Here is an 18,846-nt window from a genome sequence, read left to right as displayed (position 1 = left end):
CATTAGAAAATCAATTCAATTCACTTTGGCACCACTTTGAATTATTTATTTTATTTCTAAGGGCGGAAGTTGCGGTTTTTTAGTGTCTTCTGTCAGCGCGGAGAAATTTCAAATGAATTCGAATTCGGATGATTTTTAAATTCTTCTGATTCATTATGAAATCTCCACTTTCAGGACACACGTTTTTAATGGCATTAACTTGTAGGCGTTCATTAGTGCTGAAACGAGATCACATGCTGTTTTAAAGCCTAATGGACGGGCTGATATTCAATTACAAAACACTAACAGTTATAGTAACTCTAGCCGGATTCTGCGAGAACTCTTGATTCTGATGAGAGTTATTTCGATAAAACTAAAATGATTTCTCACTAAAGGACTAGGCCTAGAAATATTTTAAAGGGCAAAAGTTCCTATTTTTATTTTATTTAGGTAAATGACTCCTACAAAAGCTTTATAACCAATTATATGTCAATTATTGTTCATTCAATAGAAAACCGCCTCTTATTGTTTTTTTGTAATTAGTAATTTCCACATGAAGTATGTGTTATTGCAAAGCGCTATACCCAGTGCCAAGTGTTTTCAGCTGTCTGGCTTTCAATTAATTTATAGGACTAGGCCTACCTATTGATTTTATTTCCCATAAGAAAGACGTGCTGAAAGGGTAGGTAACGATAACGATACTGCTGATACCCACTGGATAAAGAAGGCAAAACAAGTGTTTGGATGAAACGAGCTAATTTCACAACTAATTCAACACGTAACAGATCTAATGACAAGACAGAATAATCACGCAGATACCTATCACCAGTAGCACTACAATATGAATGATAATGGCTGCATTGATATGTTAAGCGTGTGTACCTCTCTGCCCGTCCAATAAACTCGCTCAAAACCCCAGCTAATATTGGCCCGAACACGTTAAATGTGTAAATATTTCTCCTTCGGGTAGCCTATCTGTCTCTATCACCCCTGCGATCTTCCCCCTCAAATGATGCATTAGATGCATTGAATGTATTTGTTGTGGCGGTTTGAAAAGGCGGCGATAATCTGGGGGAGAGAGATAAGAAACACCAATTTATTCAGCGCCACTTTGGACCCTGTTTCCAGCCTCGCTCGGTCCTGACACCTCCAGCGGTAAGCTGATAACGATTAGGCCATTTATTATCTTCACAAAGAACAAAGATTGCCTCACGCCGATGAAATATTACCCCCGGTAATAATCGGAAGGAGAGGGCCCTGGCATCTGATGCATGCATATATAAATAATAACTTTAGAACCATTTTTTTTTTTAAAGCAATAAAATGATGAAAATAATATATATAAAAATGGAAAGACTATTAAAAAAATACAAACAAGCCATAACAAAAGAATAATAATATTAATTAACATTTTACGAGTCTTCAAGAAAACTCAGTGTGGAAACTAAATGCATATAATAATTGACGTATTGCTTTCACTATTTAGCATGGCTTCATAAAAAATAAGGCATAAGAACTTGTAAAGTGTTTTTCAGGATAAATGTGTCTGATTCTCGCGCACTCTTTACTTTGACGCATGGCAACTCAGACTCGGAGACATGCACGCGCTCTGCTGCGCCTTTGACGGACAACGTGAAATGGAAATGTCACCGTGTCTGCCACAGTGTGCACTGCTGGAAGGGAGCAGGCGAGCTTAGCAGTCGCCTTTATTAGTCTAAAGTAGGTTTTTTTTTTAATGCGCTGGAGATGCAAGCTCGAGACTGATAAGCGCTTATCTCGCGCGCATCATGAGTGAGCATCTTCTTCTGCTCAGATCGCAAAGCTCCTGTAAGCCCAGCACCTACTGCTCTTAACGCTTCACCATCAGAATACATGCATACATTAGATCTTTCAGAAATCCGCACACTAAATCCATTTAGTTCTTTAGAATCAAATAGGCCTGTGTTATTCATTTTTGTTTTGTTTTAAAACAATACATAACAACACAAATAATAAAAATAATAATGTTAAAAAATTTTTTAGATAGTCTAATGCTTTTACTGTTTTTAACATTATTTGTCTTCGTTTCTTTTAGTTAAAATGACCGGGAGCTTCAGAAAGCCACTCAAATTGGCATCATTAATTTCTTCATCGTCATTTTAGTCCTTTAACTATTGATAGCTTTTACATCTCATGGGGCAATCAAGGTTAGTTTGTCTTGACGTAAAACTTTCATGTGGTGCAAAGTAAACCTCCTAAATGATCAGAACATCTAGAGATGTGTCCCCCAAAATTACGAGATTCGCTGTCAGCAACTAAATTTTTTTTTTTTTTTTTTTTTTTTAAGTCTGTATAGGGATATTCGCTTGTCAGCATACTTGTAATAAGATATGATTAAGTTGGCCACGAAAAGACATGCCAACTCATGTCATGACATAAAACTGATAACTGAAGCACTCAAAAAGGAACTGATAAACACAATACAAAACGATTAAGCTATTCTTGAACGATGCACTTATACCGGAAACTCTGAGTAGCCAAATACTTGTCTTTCTTTTAATCTGTTATTCTATCCTTATTGATAAGTGCAAGACAATGGGGAAAACCAAAGAATTTTGATTTTTATCATAGGCTAATCCTATAGGCCTGCTTTTTCAACATCATGGTTGCGACCAACCGGAGTAGGCTATAGCCTCTGATTTGACTGACTTGAATCCTTCACCGTTCGTGGTCTTTTGCATGAAAACAAAACAATAGCTGGCAATGGACATTGTTATTTTGATCATTCTATATAATGCAATTAATTCTGTCAGAGTTCACTCCTCTCGCGCTCTCATTGTGCTCGTGCACTCTTGGGGGAAGCCGGGCGCGAGCTGCACCTGCCCTGCATGAGCCGATGCACGCGAGCACGGGGTCTTGTGCCAGAGATTTGCCGAGGCTTTGCATTTTTAAAAGTTGGTGTTATGTGTGAGAGAGTTAAAACTGGCTGGGTTGGGGGGAAGGCAAGGTCGACCGCGACGTCGCAACATAATATAGACAAGATCAAGAAGGAATAGAATTCATTAAGATGGGAAGCCTAAAGGCGTCTCATATTAAAAGTAAAGATTTACATATTCACAACACTCACGTAAACACATCTGCAGCATCGCAGTGATCAAAATGAGAAGGACAATACTTAATGTGCAAATCACGCTCCAGTATCGGTCTACCATACTATCTATGGTGGGGTTGGCTTCTTATAATTATTCCTGCACTGTCAAAACATTTTGTTGGTTTAACTTAAAAAAGTGAGATTAACTTAACATTTTGAGTTCATTAAATTAAACATTTGAGTTAATACAACGAAGGAGATTGGTGTAATCAGCAGAAAATCAAAATATTATGTTGTCTGAACTACATTAATTTGACAAAAGAAAAAAAGTTGTGATAAATCATGATTTTAATTAAATTATCCTAACTTCTCAATCTAAAAAAGTGAGAATAATAGCATATGCCAAACCAAGTAAGAGTGACAGTAGGTGCAACTGGGTCTTGTTCCATAATTATACGAGTGAGAACCACACATAACATCTTCAGCACAGCTTTTATCCATCAAAGCACGACCCGGAAGACCAGATTGGCTGACGCACGGCTACGTTGCAGCAGCCCCACTTTGTGCCTCAAGTTTCGCTGTTTCCAGCCAGAGAGAGAGAGAGAGAGAGAGAGAGAGAGTACGATGTGTCAGACACTACACCACGCCGTAAGTCACTGAAGAAAGATCCTCAGCGAACGAATTCTGGAACGACGCTTGCCTGTCAGGGAAGGTTGGCATCGCCAGCTAAAGAGAAGACTGTGCCCGGAGCTTCAGCGCTTCGCAAAGCGCAACGAATCACCGATACTCTTCCCTCAAAGACGGTGCCACACGGAATTGGCCCCAGGACACATTTCTCTGCTAAATGTCAAGAGAAGAGTGCCTAATCGTAAACACTGGTAAGATGCGTTTTGCGTAGACTATATCATTCGACACAGCGAGCGTGAGGTCGAGTAATACGAAGAGATTATTCACGCGTTTTAGAGAGGTATTTATAAAGAGAACTGTTAGTCCAAAATAGGTTTATTATGATGTACTTAATTCCATCAAAAAATCAAAAGAGTTTATTTTAATTTGATAGCAGTTTTTAATGGTTTATAATAAACCAAAAAAAAGATAAAATGATGCGTTTGTATGGCTGAATAGAAATAATAATTTATTAAATATAAAAATACATATTGTGTTTCTAAATCCGTTATCTACACTGTAGGCTACTACTGCTGGCATTTCGGGTTATAAGAAATGACAAAGAGTGTTATAGCCTACGTTTTTCGTATAGCTCAAAGATATAGTCACGAGTGCTTGTAATATTAATATAATATTATAATATTTAAAATAGTATTACTTATTTTACATTTATTAAAAGGGACATTCTATGCCTTTCTCATTGTAAACATGTTAAAATAAAATCCAAATTAAACAGCCCAAAATGCAATAGCCTATACATTTACACCGCATACACAATAGGCAATACAAAACATTTATTAATGAAACAATGCATGAAATAATGTACATTTAAGAGATTCATGTGGAAATGTATGCTTGTGTTGATACGATTTTGTTATTCAACAAACCAAGAACAGCACACGTTACGAAAATCATTTTCCGCCAACATTTTCAAATGGGAATTTGAATGATTATAAATGTGAAAGCGAATGTGACGCGGGTGAGTTGAGGAATTAGCTTTCTCAGGAATGCCCCAAGGACGCCTGCATTAGCCCACCTGTGCTGTTTATTTAAATCATTGACTCCAAGAGCTGTCAAGCACAAAAGAAGGGCGGGCGCGCTGTCATCACCCATCAGATTTATGACCGCCACAGGATCATTTTCCGACTAAACAAATGCCATCACCCAGAAGAAGAACTTTACCCAATGTGCCGCGCAAGACATGAACCATGCGCGTTAGAATAAACGCAGGAAGGGTCGTTTATACTGAGAACGCATGCACGCATATGAGACTTCGCCTCAAAATAATGTGGATTGTTGTTTGAAATAAAAAGAGGGTGAGACGCTTTGCTTTCAAACCCTGTTATTCATGCTTCAGCAGAGGACAGGAGGCTTGTGACTTTGCCTGTGCTTGTGTCTGCCCCCGAGTGCCCTGTCACAATCTAATTACCCGTGAGTAAAGGACAATACCGCTTCAGCTGGTCTGTGTCATTCCCCCTATATCCCAGTGCCTGCTTATCTTCACAAACCCTTCTGCGCCGCTCTCTGCCCCCTCCTGCCCTCCTTTAACCCCACGGAGAATGATAAATGCGCGGTGAGGGAACGAACGGCCAAAGCCATTTCACGGCACCTGTTAATTAAGGGAATGATTGCCTCCATTTTCGCGGAGCTTGTTTCCATTGATGCAATTAATTTAAAGCAAAGTATAATGTGACATCACAAACATGATGTCATTGCCGTCGTCACAGTCACACGTGTTAGACGACACGACTTGTGTTACATAAGAAATAAAGTCTGAATCTTCACACGCATTTAAAGAAGAGTGGCCCACTGAGTTAGAGTCCTCAGTCGGGTCAATCTCTTTAGTAACACACCCCGACTTTAAATGTTAAGTCCCTAAAAGGACAGTCCCTTTTGTTCTAACGTCGAGAGCACCTGGATTACCACAGGTATTTAGTTCAGGTATTCTCTAAAGAATATTTAGCCCTAGGTGGCCAAGATTAGCGCAAAACACACACACACACACACACACACACACACACACACACACACACACACACACACACACACACACACACACACACACACACACACACACTATATATAATAAACATGTATTGCCACATTTACACCACAAATGCGGCAATGAAGCTGCATGTAAGGTGGCATAGCCACTAGCGGCAGAAATGAATTTACACCGAAATTACAACAGAATTATAAATGTTATGAAATAATGAAAATATTTCAATATTTGCATTTCAGATATTGAATATTTTATTTCCCATAAGGGCTGAGGTGGGTCAGAGCAGGACTATTAAAGTTTGACTTTTATATGCCACTGCGTTTTTACACAAAATTAGTGTAAATGTAAAAAAGCCTATTAAAGACGCCGTGTTGCGTTTCATTAGCACTCAGTCTGTGATAAAGCAGTTATGACAATGTGAAAGATCACTGTATACGCGTATATTTAAAGGTTTATATCAGCTTCCATTTATATCTGCATAATCTGCTGTTGCACCTTTTTTATGTAAGAATGTGTATAAAATGCATCATTACACAGCAAAACCAAGAGTCATATTTTATTGTACATTCTAATTTGTTGGCTTCAGGCTGGGCTCTTTGTGTTGTGTAGGGCCCCTGGCAGGAATCCAGTCCGTTAAAGAGGGATTTAAACATCTGATATTGTCACACAATAAGGCCAAATAGCCTGTTTGAGCATCTTTATACATCCAACGTTGACAGAAGCTCTGTGGTTTAAGTGCTCAATATTATTGTCCAAATTGATTATTCGCTCTTCAGCCAGACCAAAACTCTTACCAAAAAAAAAAAAAAATGCATCCTCTTATGATGGTTATATGATGAAAACATATGAAAACACACTATGCCTATACTAGCCATTAATACTCAGTGTATTACATGTAGATAGCTGTGGAAAAGTATTTGCAGCGCGTCTAGATCTTTTTCTTCTTTCCCGAGATACTGTGACATCAAGTCATGGCGTCAGAGTGGCGGCCGATAGGGGCTCTGAGATCGCGCTTCAATTATTGCCTTTCAATCTTCAGACTAAAACTCCTGTTTTAAATAATAATAAAAATAAATAGCCCTATTGTCAGAAATACACCCCACCATTATTTCTAGGATAAAATGTAGCCTAAAAAAATCAGTTTGGCTAAAACTCAATTTCTCATTTTTTAAAACCGGTTCTTGGCTAGACCAGAGCTGTAACTCCATCAAGAAAACAAAATTACCTCAACAGTGTCTTTCTCGATAGATGAAAAACGAGCCGGAGCGCCCCGGTTGTGATAGTCAAGTCTATCTTGTGTTATCTTTGATTGATCCAACCAGACAGGTTAAATAATTAATATACACAAAGCGTTATACAAGTAGTTAGAGGCCATAGAAGATATCTAAAGGAACATGCTGCTATATATAGGCCTATTACATTTTATATGTTAACGGAAGGAGTGTTTATTTGTATTAGATTATTTGAATTGGAGCTTCCACTGCATGAAATTAGTAGGCTATGCAAATTTGTTTAAACGAATTTAAAACGCTTGGATTAGGAAATATAGCCTTTTTTTGACTGGATGGACAAGCACATTTTATGTTTAGCCGCAACAATGTATTAAACCCTTTGTGTACAATGAGGTCTTCAGTTGACTAACCTGTATCCACAGTTTATCTAAACGCTTATCAAGCTAATTGGCGTCGTTCTGTCTTTCTGCCTGCGGTGGGTGAGCCTGATGCTTGTTTTGCCATGAGATAATTGTAAGTAAGAATCAACGAAGCTGCCCTAATGGCCACCAATTGGCTCAATTTGGACCTGCCCATGCGACCTGTCGGCACCAAGGAGACACGGACCCGCCATTAATATGTAAAGTAACGTTTGATCGCTCGAAACGGCATACAAAGACTGTTTTCACAAGAAGAATGTGGTGAGAACTAATTTAAAACAATTAGACGCGCAAGAACAATAGCCTCGAATTTAAGGACCATAAAACACTCCTCCCCAATTAATGCCCGAGGTGCTAGGAATCGTGTTTGTTTGCTTTAGGCATATCGCATGTGACACTTCACTGTTACAGGTTTTGTTGTTTTAAGCAATGTTAAAATGTTAATGGTCAGGCAACAGGTCTTAATCACAGTATTAAGTTCTTAAACAAAAGTTTATGATAACTGCAATAAATAGGCCTAATTTTGTTTATCAATAGCCTAGAAAAAAGAAGTAATTACACTATTAATTTATGCTTACACAATGGTTAGTAGTCTAACCAATGTAATATTATTATTCGAATAAAAAAATGCAGTATTTTTGTCTTGATAAACGAGGCCGTATACAAGACTTCAGCTTTACATTCTTAATTTCAGGTAATTCTGTTAGTCTTTGAGTAAAAAGACAACATTATTACATCATCATCTTGAAGCTCTAAGAAAGGTAAAAAGATCTGAATAAATTGCTCTGCTGAATGATGAGTCTCTCAGCTCTCTGAATGTGGAGCACTAGGCCGACAGTCGCCGTGGCAGTTTGGAAAGCATGATGTTCGAGCCAATGGCAGTCAGCGCGATCTGCTATTGGTTAACAGAGCGATCCCTGCCAGCCCGTGACCCCGCCCATGTTCGTAAGATATGGAATCTACTGGCGCCAGTTCCGACAGTACACAGGCACAACTCATTAACGAGACTTCTCTCCGCTTCACACAGACGCAGAGTTTTAGAGAGTTTAACGATTGGGCTGTGGACAATTTAAACCAGTGGCGAATTACGAATGTCAACAGACATCTTGAGGATTAACATTCTTTGTACAGGACTAACACGGGAAAAAAATAAACTGAGGATTGTAGTGCTGAAATGCTACTTTGCGCCGTAAGTACTTGCGCTATACCGATAATTCTTTAAAATTGCGCAGTTGAGCTTGTAATGAAGCGACTTATTTTAAGTTGCAATAGCGTATTTCGATAAAGCGAAGATTCTTTGTACTAATTTAAATCTGTCTTGCAATGTATTGAACGTTCAAATTGAGATGCATCTGTTTGTTCTCTTACAGGTGTTCCTGAGCATTCTGAAAGCAAAGAAGCAGGACCTCTTCTCCAAAAATAAGGGCATAGAAAGTGAACAAAGCATCACCAACTGAAGCTGAACGACAAATATTTGTAATAATCTAAAGGACCTGGGTCTCTAAGTGTCCAAAAGGTTTTCAGTAGGCATCTAGAAAACTTTTTTTTAACGTTTTCTAAACGCGGACACTTCAGACATGGAGGTTGCGGCCGATCAGTCTCGATGGATGGCCCATCATCATGCGGTACTCAACGCCCAGCACCCAGAGTCACATCATCACGGGCTTACACACAATTACATGGAGCCCATGGCCCCTCTTCTTCCCCCGGACGAGGTGGATGTGTTCTTAAATCACTTGGACTCGCAGGGGAACCCCTACTACTCAAATTCTCGGGCCAGAGTATCATACGGACAAGCGCACGGTATGATTCATCTTTATGTCAAATTCTCTCGCATGAATTAGGCTACTTATAGGCTAATATTTTAATCACAAAATGTGTAAAGGTAGGCTATCTTGTGGATATTTCATTATGTAATTTCCGATAAATATTTCAGTCACACTTTACATTAATCATGAATGAAAATAAACTAATGAATGTGAATTAATTTATAAAGCTGCTTGAAATAATACTGTTACTGTTATTGCTAAATTACTTAACCTATTATTTATACTTAAATGTGTTACGAACAGTTCAATGTAAAATGTTGTATATTTGTGGCGAAAGAGAACATTTGTTTATGTTTTTTTGGTCGTATAGCTTAGGCTACTCTTGTGCTTAAAGAAGGTTTAGTAAACAAACTTGACCTTGTCGACACCATTCATGCCCATTTTGTGTCAGTTGCATATAGAAAGGCTACTGGTGTTACTTTAGTACAGCTGCGTTGTGCGTGTAGTGTAAAACCGAAAGATTTAGATGGTTTTTACTCACTTTGAGTCCTAGTGCGGCCTAAATGCGGGACTGTCCCATGGCTCGATGTCTCGAGGCTTAACCAAAATATGCTGATGTAGACTTAATGTTTATTATTTATATATTTAGCCTATTTATTTATTTTCTGTTGTTTTGCAAAAACGTTATGCATATGTGCCTGGCAGACACCAATTAAACGAGCAAAAGGATGACAAAAAATGCGTTTAAAATGAAAGATATCGGATTTCTTCTCTGCGGTGCGAACTGTCATCTCCAAGAGGTGCGTGTTGAAATGTAAAGATAAGAAGAAAAAGAAAATGTCCAACGAATGACTTGATGAGGAAAGGGAAGTTCGTGTCAGGGAGAGAGAGGGGGATCAAGGCACTTCCCGGATGCCAAATCAAAACGAAAAATTCCTGATGAACTTCTTAGTTCAAGTGTCTAATTTGTGCGACGAACAGGCTGTAGTGAGAATGCTTCGTTAAAAAAGTTGTCGTGTGTCGCTTTTGTAAGGAGATTTTCCGTCTGTTTCTTAGGAGTAAGTGCGTTTTTATTTTGAAAATCATGTCGAGACGAAGAAAAACATCTTTTAGCCTAATTGTTAGCGAGCAAACACTGGACTAAAGGGTGAATCGGCAAATGCGGTTTTGTGCATTATTGATATTTCATATAATTGTATTTTATCTCAATATCAAGTTTGTATTGTTTGAGTACGGAGTCAACAGGTGAGGTTGAACATTAGACATTTTGTTGTTTGAAAAACAAACTGGTGTTTCGGCAAAAACTGTAGAGATTTAGACATTTTGCTCGTAATTTTCAATTCGAATTGAGCTTTTATGTTCGTTTCTTTCTTGTATTTCTCAGCTCGTCTCACGGGAAGTCAGGTCTGCCGGCCACACCTCATACACAGTCCCGGGATCCCCTGGCTGGACAGCGGGAAGGCAGCGCTCTCCGCCGCGCACCACAACGCCTGGGCGGTCAGTCACTTCAGCAAGCCCGGCCTGCACCCCGCCAGCGCCGGCTACCCGTGCAGCAGTAGCTCTAGCACCGCTCCCGTCTCCTCCCTCACATCCGCAACACACTCCAGTCCACATCCCCTTTACAATTTCCCCCCAACCCCACCGAAAGACGTCTCACCGGACCCTGGTCCTTCTTCTCCGAACTCCACCACTGCAAGAATGGACGAAAAGGACTCCATCAAGTACCAAGTCATCGCTGATGGGATGAAAATGGAGGGATGTAGTCCTCTTCGGGGAAGCCTGGCTATGAGCGCCCAAACACCGTCCACGCATCATCCCATTCCGACCTACCCAACGTACTCCCTGCCCACTCCACACGAGTACGGTGGCGGGCTGTTCCATCCTGGTACCCTCCTCAGTGGATCCGCTTCGGGCTTCACACCTAAATGTAAAAGCAAGACGAGATCGTGCTCAGGTGAGTTTCTTTAGAGCTCTCTGACTCGATCGTGAAGTGAAGAATAGATACATTTACATTGGGTTGGATAACATTTTTACAAAGCATTTTTCACATCAGTTATTAAAAATGTTACATTTACAAAATATATAGCCTATGCAAAGTATTGGCTATAGCCTATGTAAATACCATATGTGTAGGATTTTTATGTGAATAGCTATTTGAAAATAATTTAATTTAGCCATAGGCTATACAAATGAATCCCCAATGATTTACTGGCCTAGATATTTCAATTTTCCATTATCACAGCTTTTATTTTATTGGACACAACGTTTTAATCTAATTTGGAGTTTACTTATTTTGTTTTTGTCTAATTAAATGAGTTCGGCCGCCATTTTAGGAATCTCCCTCGAGGCAACTCTACACCACAGTTTTTTAATTATGACACGCCACAAGTTTCAGCAGCTCTTAAAAATGCTACATCATAATGCATCACCACTCAAAGGTGGCATTTCCTATAAAAATAGTGGTTATCATACATAAACTACAAACCCAAGCCAGCTGTTTAGTGAAAAAAAGTCGACAGGCTATTTTTACGTAGCCTTTTTACATGTTTAAATAAATGTAAAGAGATGACCTGTAGGCTATATTGCATTTTGCGAACAAACTTAATTTACTTAATGGTGAAGAAAATTGAGATAAAATTTGAGAAATTATAAAGTTGAAGAAACACAAATGTAGGCCTCTAACATTATGATAAAACATTTTTAAAGTGCAAGGAATCCAGCCAAAAAATACCAATATATTAGTGGAGCTGTATTGAAAACGGCTTGATAAAAATGATAAATAAAATAAATTATGAAAATGGCGCTTTTGGCGAGGTTGCAGAACTTTCGACATTAATTAGCATATTAAATGACACACAAACTTCGATATATTTATTCCATGCAGATTCGATTTTTTTTCCTGCGTGTTAGGTCTTAAGATGAATGATTTCATTTGGCAGGCTGCGTGTTGCCTTACGCTTTGTTTTCCTTTAAATGTAGCCTTTATTGCACTTAAAACGTTGAGGAGTCACGACGCGCTGGCTCCAGTCATATCCTGTATACCTTCAGTTGAAGAAATCACGACATACTCCCCCCTCCGCCCTCCTACGACCCCAATACTAACAAAACCCCGGCGGGACAGGCCTTCACAGGCGACAGGACCCTGCTGTTTGTGTGCTTATTTATGCACGACGTCGGCCCGATGCACTGCTATCAAATAACATTAATTTGAACTATTCTTAATGTGTTACAGTTACATTATATGACACATATTACATGCAAATATAATTGGATATTACATTAAAATAGGAATAACAATATGTAAATACAAGATGCTTAATAAATGAATGAATAATGGATATGAATAATATACTCAATAACACTCAGTGATTACCAACCTATGAATGTAGAAAATGTCTATAGGTGGAAAAGTTTATAGGGTTCAGTGCATTGGTGAATGGAACCAATTTTGAACTGCACAGTAATATTTTTTATGTTAAATGAATACTACAAACATGATTGGGCATTGAAAGAAAAAAAAATATTGATTTGTTTTAAAATTCAGAAAATACGAAAGGAGACTGTGAAAGGCAAATGCATAAATGAAAAAAAAAATGATAGATTTTTTTTTTTTTTTTTTAAATGTAACAATATAGGCTACACCTCTGATTTAGGTGAACCTACTATTCGCTATATTCGCTGGGCTGTATTCACCTAACACTCCCAGCACCAAGTTTCAGTACATTCAAAATGCAAGTGAAACTTCGAAAAAAGGGCTGAAAATGACTGAATTACAACATCATATACACTTCAAAAGAGCATCCATTGTCCAGGCGTATTCTTTTCTCTGGTCAGGGTGGGACAGCGACTACCTCACATTATAATGTGAATAATAGCGAGGTGCTCAGGGGAGTGAGGAGGAAGAGCATATGAATTAAAGCGCAGGGCCCTTTCCAGCAGGTTAGGGTGCTTTACTGTGATATGACACCTGAGAATATAGGACAAGCCTGGACAGCTGGCTGATAAACAGGAGTGAGAATATATAACATGGAATTAACTTTAATCAGCTTCTTCTTAAAGTGTCTGGAAAATGTTGTATATGCAAAAGCAGACTGATATTTAGGGTTCTCTCTATAGCAGATAAATTAAAAGGTTGGTCTGTAAATAATTTAAGAGTAGAACCTGGATGTATTCATTTTCCACAGTTATGCAGCGTAAAAAAAAAAAAGTAATTTCATCCACACATGCACATTCATACATTTCGATATCAGTTATGTAATGCATCCAGTTCAGATAAGGGATTCCAATGTGAATGTCATGTTAGATGTTGGCTAATTAACATGGGAGTTGTTTTTCTCTGCCCAGTCCGTGACCCCGTGTTCCTGTATTGTAGATCGAGTGTGAACTTCTTAATTATATAAATTTCCCTTTGCTTTCCCTCCACTTGAATTCTGCACAGAGGGGCGTGAATGTGTGAACTGCGGAGCCACCTCTACCCCGCTGTGGCGGCGGGACGGGACGGGCCACTACCTCTGCAACGCGTGCGGCCTTTACCACAAGATGAACGGCCAGAACCGACCCCTTATCAAGCCGAAGCGCAGACTGGTGAGTAGATCAACACTCTTTCAGTTCCTTACACACGTGAGAAAGAGGGCTAAATAGGAGCACGGAGCAGAAAGCCTGAGCACAATTGCAGGAAAGTTATATTTTCCCTATAATCTTCCTGGAATTGTTTGTCGCCCTCACCCCCTGGTGATCCCCTACTCTGCCTGTTACAATACTGCTACTATTGCCATTGTTCCCGCTATCATTATTGCTTCTAGTTCTGATACTGTCACTGATACCAATGCCCATGCCGGGACAATTATCACCACTCCATACTGAGTGAAACCTGTTGCTGCACTATATTGCCTGAGCGCATCTGTTTAGATCAAGCAGTTTGATCCAGTTGTTCTTTTTCTGGCTGTGTTTAGAAAGCCACATGCCATTGGTTTTGTTTCGTGTGGCTGGCTTATGATTCTGGTTCCATTTTAGAATCGCTGCCAGCAGAATTATCTAATTTGATCTCGGTGAGACGAGATGCTTAAAAGCAGATTTTTGACTCTCTTTTATCTTAATGGCTTTTTACATTGAGATGATTGATTGAAGGTGCAAGATCATTTAGCTGTTTCCCTGTGGAGAAATCTTTAAGATGTGTGAAAAGTCTAACTTGATTATGCTTTGGTTATTAATCTGCTGTTTTTCCATAGTTCAGGACAGCTTGTAAAAGAAGGCTCCTCTACGCTTGTATTGAAATATAACTCATATCTCGCCAGGCAGGGGTGACAGTTTATCCAACATCAAGATTCTACGAAAACAGATGACTTTTGAAGAAAACAGGCAGGATATTATTTTCCCAAACTAGATAGATTTTTCTATTCACATAATCTTATTATATCGTCTAGCGGATGAAACTCTATATCTCTACCTCTGTCTCTTTACACTGTTATTGAGTCATTTTTGCAGTCTTTCAAAACGTGACGTAATATTATCATATATTCATTTGGAGACACAGCAAGCTGGTTAATTGAGTGAGAGCGTCTTTTCTATCAGCCATGTGTAATAATTTAATTTTCACTTGGCTAAGTGACCATCAGAGTGTAAATATAAGAGTCTCAGAGGGAATCTTATTTCCAGTGTTGTAAAAGAGACGCTTACATACTCAGCGAGAGAAAAATGAGCCTTGTAGCGAATAACAGAGTGACATATTCAAAGAGGAATTGAAATATGGATTGCAACTGCAATTCCCAATTATGATGATCATTATTATTTTTAGCAGTAGTAGGTGTAACATACTGTAGCTGTTAGTTTCTCTATATGTTCTCATGGTGAAAAAAGCCACAGGGTTTTCCATGGAGTCAGTGTGCTGGCCCATGCTTTTGCATTTTGGGCTGAAGTGTTTTCAGAGCGCTGTTCAAAGGCCATCCAGTTGTTTCCTATCCGGATATCTGCCCGGGCCCGATAAGGAAGCCAGGCTCCCGGGTGTTTCCGTCTTCAACAAACCCGGCTGAATTTTCTCTGGCCCCGGCAGGCCCGAATGACATCTACTGTAAAGCGATTATCAGAGCACTATGTGTGAAGGGGCTGGGGCAGGGATTGGAAAATAAATGGATTTATACTCTTTGCTCTCTTGTTTGTCATGCTCGACTGGCACTGAGTTTAAGTATCGGAATGTGCGTGTTTTGTTGTCGTCTGCGTTTTGTTTAATTTCTATTCAGAGCGGCGGTTTTTTTTTTATTCGTAGCTTCCTTTTACAAAAGCTTATTATGTAAATCGTTAATGAACACAAACTGCAAATGCTATACGTGTTGGACTGCGGGGAAATTGCGTTGTATGCCTATAGATGTTTCTCATTATGTGTGAAAAATTGATCCGTAATGGACAAAAAGCGAACAGAGGATTGATGACCCGGCTTTGCAGACGCCCCGCCCACTAAAGCGTTTGATTCGTGGCATCAAGGCGAGCAGTGTATCGAAACGATATAAATTAATGATCTGTACTGAAATATGGCAGAATTTAGCTATTAGATACAGGTCAGAAAAAAGCTATTTTTTTTCGAACCAGGGCACAAATTGGAAAATTGAATTTAGCGTATTTAAATGCACAGAACAGGCTATATTTAATTAGTGCAAACACGGAGGCGAGTCCTTGTAAGAGACTTAATATGTTCAGGCCGCATCGTGGCGGGATAGTTTAGAAATGATGTCTGGTGCAGAGTAGCCTACACATGGGTGAGTCATAATATTCGTCACCCCATCAGATTCTTATCATGGATGCTTTTACTCCAACCCAAATCTAATGTCTGTTTGATGTCAGTCACAGTGCGTAGAATAGAAATGCAGAATTGAGTTCATGCAGTCCGACTGCATTCAGTGCAATAAAAAAGATCTCAATAAAAATAAGACAATAAGCCACGATGTTAGAGTAAAAAAAATAAAAAAATAAAAACTCTATATAGGCTATATATATATATATAGGCCTACTACATTTATAAACATTTATTATTAATAATAATAAAGTTTCCACCAATATAATTGATTAACCTATTTTAGTCTTTTTACGCAATAATAACCAGGCTCATCCATTGAAGGTAAACGGAATTAGGCTATTCGTTTTAAAATGGCTCCATCCTTTTTAGATTAAAAATGTCGTTATGGATAATGTATGTTTTAATGTCGTGTACCCAGTATTGAATACTCTGTTTTTCTTGCCTATACAGTCTGCTGCGAGGCGAGCTGGCACCTGCTGCGCGAACTGCCAGACAACCACGACCACTCTGTGGCGGCGCAACGGGAACGGTGACCCGGTGTGCAACGCCTGCGGGCTCTACTACAAACTCCACAACGTGAGTATTAAGAGTCGCAAACACTGAAAGTGACAGCGAAGTGCTCAAGTGGGCGGACAGCTTGTATCGATTGAAGAGAGGGTGAGAGAGAGACCGGGGACGCAAAGCCGGCTTTCCCTGTCAGACAGAGCCCGTTGACCGTTTTCTTTTTAGATTAATCCAGCTTTGTTTCAAAGGAGGGCGTTATTCCCAGGAGGGACGACAGGGCGGGTCTGCCATTCAAGATACGGCGTCAGTTATAGGCTATCAATTCGGAGTTGTCTGAAACTAGCCTTTTTAATGTTAAGCTTGGCTGCGATCTATTTAGCAGACGAATAAATACATTTCACCTTAATGAAACAAGCGAAACAAAGGAGGAAAGAGAAAAAACGAAATTGCGTGACAGCTGAGCTGCTGAATTGCTTGGTTTTCGTTTGAAATTCAACACTAAGAGCATAATATTGACTAGGCTACATTATAGCCACCCTTTGATGTATAATTTGTGTCAAATATTACATCTAATAAATATAAATAAATGTTTATATAGCATAGGCTACAAGCCAAGTGTAAATTATAGGCTACAATGAATTTTAATGGAAATTAACCACATGACATTAAAAAAACAGGTTATATATTTGATAAAAACACTTATTTTATATATATTTGTATACAATAAAATAAAATGGCAGACGAAATTATCGATTGAATCGTCATATTCTAATGATCCTCGTGCGATCATGTTTTCCTCAAGCGAACGCGTTCTTTTCTCAAGCGTCCATTTAACTAACTTGTAACTTTTGTGTTCAAAAACCTGTTTGTAAAACATGTACTTTGAGACCTCATATCCTTTTGTTTTTACTTCCTTTGTGCTCATCATTAACCTACCCTATCTTGTTTCTTACAGGTCAATAGGCCACTGACCATGAAGAAAGAGGGCATCCAAACACGCAACCGCAAGATGTCCAGCAAGTCCAAGAGGAGTAAACGATCTGGCGAGGGTTTCGAGGAGCTCTCCAAGTGCATGCAGGACAAGACCTCTCCGTTTGGCAGCCACAGTGCTCTGGCAAGCCACATGCCACACATGGGCCACCTGGGACCGTTTAGCCATTCCGGACACATGCTGCCCACGCCGACTCCCATTCACCCCTCTTTCAGTCACCCTCACCATTCCAGCCGCTCTCCCGTCTGGGCCGAACCTCACTGAAGACCCACACTCGATCTCTAGCTCCTTTATACCGAAAATCTCAATGCACTCAAGAAATCTCCCCTCCCGTCAAGAAATCTTCCACAGGCGAGGGACACGAAGGGGGTTCGTGTCGGTTTAGTTCCTGGTCGGACACTGCAGAGGAAGGTGCCATCTCATCAACAACCACGTCAACTTGTATAGAGGACGGTTTAAAAAGACGCTGAGGACCCTCACGGACAGAGCAGAGGGAAAGAGAGAGAGAGAGAGAGAGAGAGAGCTGTCTTTGCTTTTAGCCTTTCGTTACGTTTTACTGAGTCACTTTGGTACTGTCCTGAAAGAGAGGATATGTCTTTGCAGAATCACTGTGTGGCAGTTCCTTTGAGAACAGCCGCCTCAGAAACTCTCCAGTAAAGAACTCGCTCTGAATCTCTGCGAACATGATGAGTCAAAGAGAGAGAGAGAGAGAGACAGAAAGAGAAGACCACTAAGTTTATTCCCCCTAACATGCTGGAATACACCCCTCCCCCCTTGGGCATGATCCCCTCTGAATGGACTCTATGGATACGACATACAAGCAAAGAAATGTTTATAAAGGTTAATTGTTATTATCGTTATTGTTATTATGATAATTTATTTTCACCCTTTATCTCTTATTTCGCTTTCCTCAGAACACATTGTTATATTATAAATATTATTTGATTGTTATTGATAAAAAAAACACTGACCTATCCTAGCCAAGGCAATGTTGCTGAGCTGTACGTTTTTATCATTTTCCATTAAACAAATAAAGGAAATAAAGTTTTAATACTTCATCTTTTCCCCCGAGTACTTTCTTGCTAACGTTCTGCGAAAGGCACAGTCGCTCTTCACCTGAACGGAGACATTTTTGCGGCTACAGGTCGGTTTGCTCATTCATGTTTCTGATTCCAGGGCATCATATTTCCCAGCATTCACTGTAGTTTAATATGAGAAATGCACACGAATGCCAAAACATGCACGAGGCCAAACACAAACACACCCAAGCGCTCGGATAAGCTGCTGTTCCGTATACCGACTGTCAGAGGGAATTTCACCTAGGCATCGCTGAGTTCTAAGGTAAGCGATATCAGATGCACTAAGTGCCTGAACTGCAGTGTGTCTGGGTTTGTTCTGTACAACTGCAGCTGGGGAAGAAGGAGATT

At 39.6% G+C, this 18,846-nt stretch overlaps 1 protein-coding gene across 2 annotated transcripts; it reads left to right on the top strand.

The window, feature by feature from the left end:
• Positions 1 to 3,642: 3,642 nt before the first annotated feature.
• gata2a (GATA binding protein 2a) lies at positions 3,643 to 18,483 on the top strand. 2 transcript variants are annotated; one of them, XM_079857644.1, is made up of 6 exons: positions 3,643 to 3,927; positions 8,739 to 9,171; positions 10,522 to 11,091; positions 13,576 to 13,721; positions 16,375 to 16,500; positions 17,384 to 18,483. In XM_079857644.1, the coding sequence occupies exons 2-6, from the start codon at positions 8,946 to 8,948 to the stop codon at positions 17,681 to 17,683; spliced, it is 1,368 nt and encodes a 455-aa protein (XP_079713770.1). In that variant the 5' UTR covers positions 3,643 to 3,927; positions 8,739 to 8,945; the 3' UTR covers positions 17,684 to 18,483. The 2 variants fall into 2 exon arrangements, with proteins under 2 accessions (XP_079713770.1, XP_079713769.1); XM_079857643.1 differs by lacking the exon at positions 3,643 to 3,927 and adding an exon at positions 8,345 to 8,557.
• The last annotated feature ends 363 nt before the right edge of the window (positions 18,484 to 18,846 follow it).

The sequence above is a fragment of the Squalius cephalus genome (genome assembly GCF_949319135.1).
Source record: "Squalius cephalus genome assembly, chromosome: 22".
Classification (NCBI taxonomy): Eukaryota; Metazoa; Chordata; class Actinopteri; order Cypriniformes; family Leuciscidae; genus Squalius; species Squalius cephalus.
The sequence above is the reverse complement of the archived record's forward strand: the minus strand, read 5'-3'. Positions and strand labels throughout refer to the sequence as shown.

What these genes read in the sequence shown, in the direction of transcription:
- gata2a (XM_079857644.1), top strand. Translation starts at nt 8,946, where the DNA reads ATGGAGGTTGCGGCCGATCAGTCTCGATGGATGGCCCATCATCATGCG. An exon ending in TCAAGCCGAAGCGCAGACTG is followed by an intron (nt 13,722 to 16,374) that starts GTGAGTAGATCA and finishes TTGCCTATACAG; the next exon opens with TCTGCTGCGAGGCGAGCTGG. An exon ending in TCTACTACAAACTCCACAAC is followed by an intron (nt 16,501 to 17,383) that starts GTGAGTATTAAG and finishes TGTTTCTTACAG; the next exon opens with GTCAATAGGCCACTGACCAT.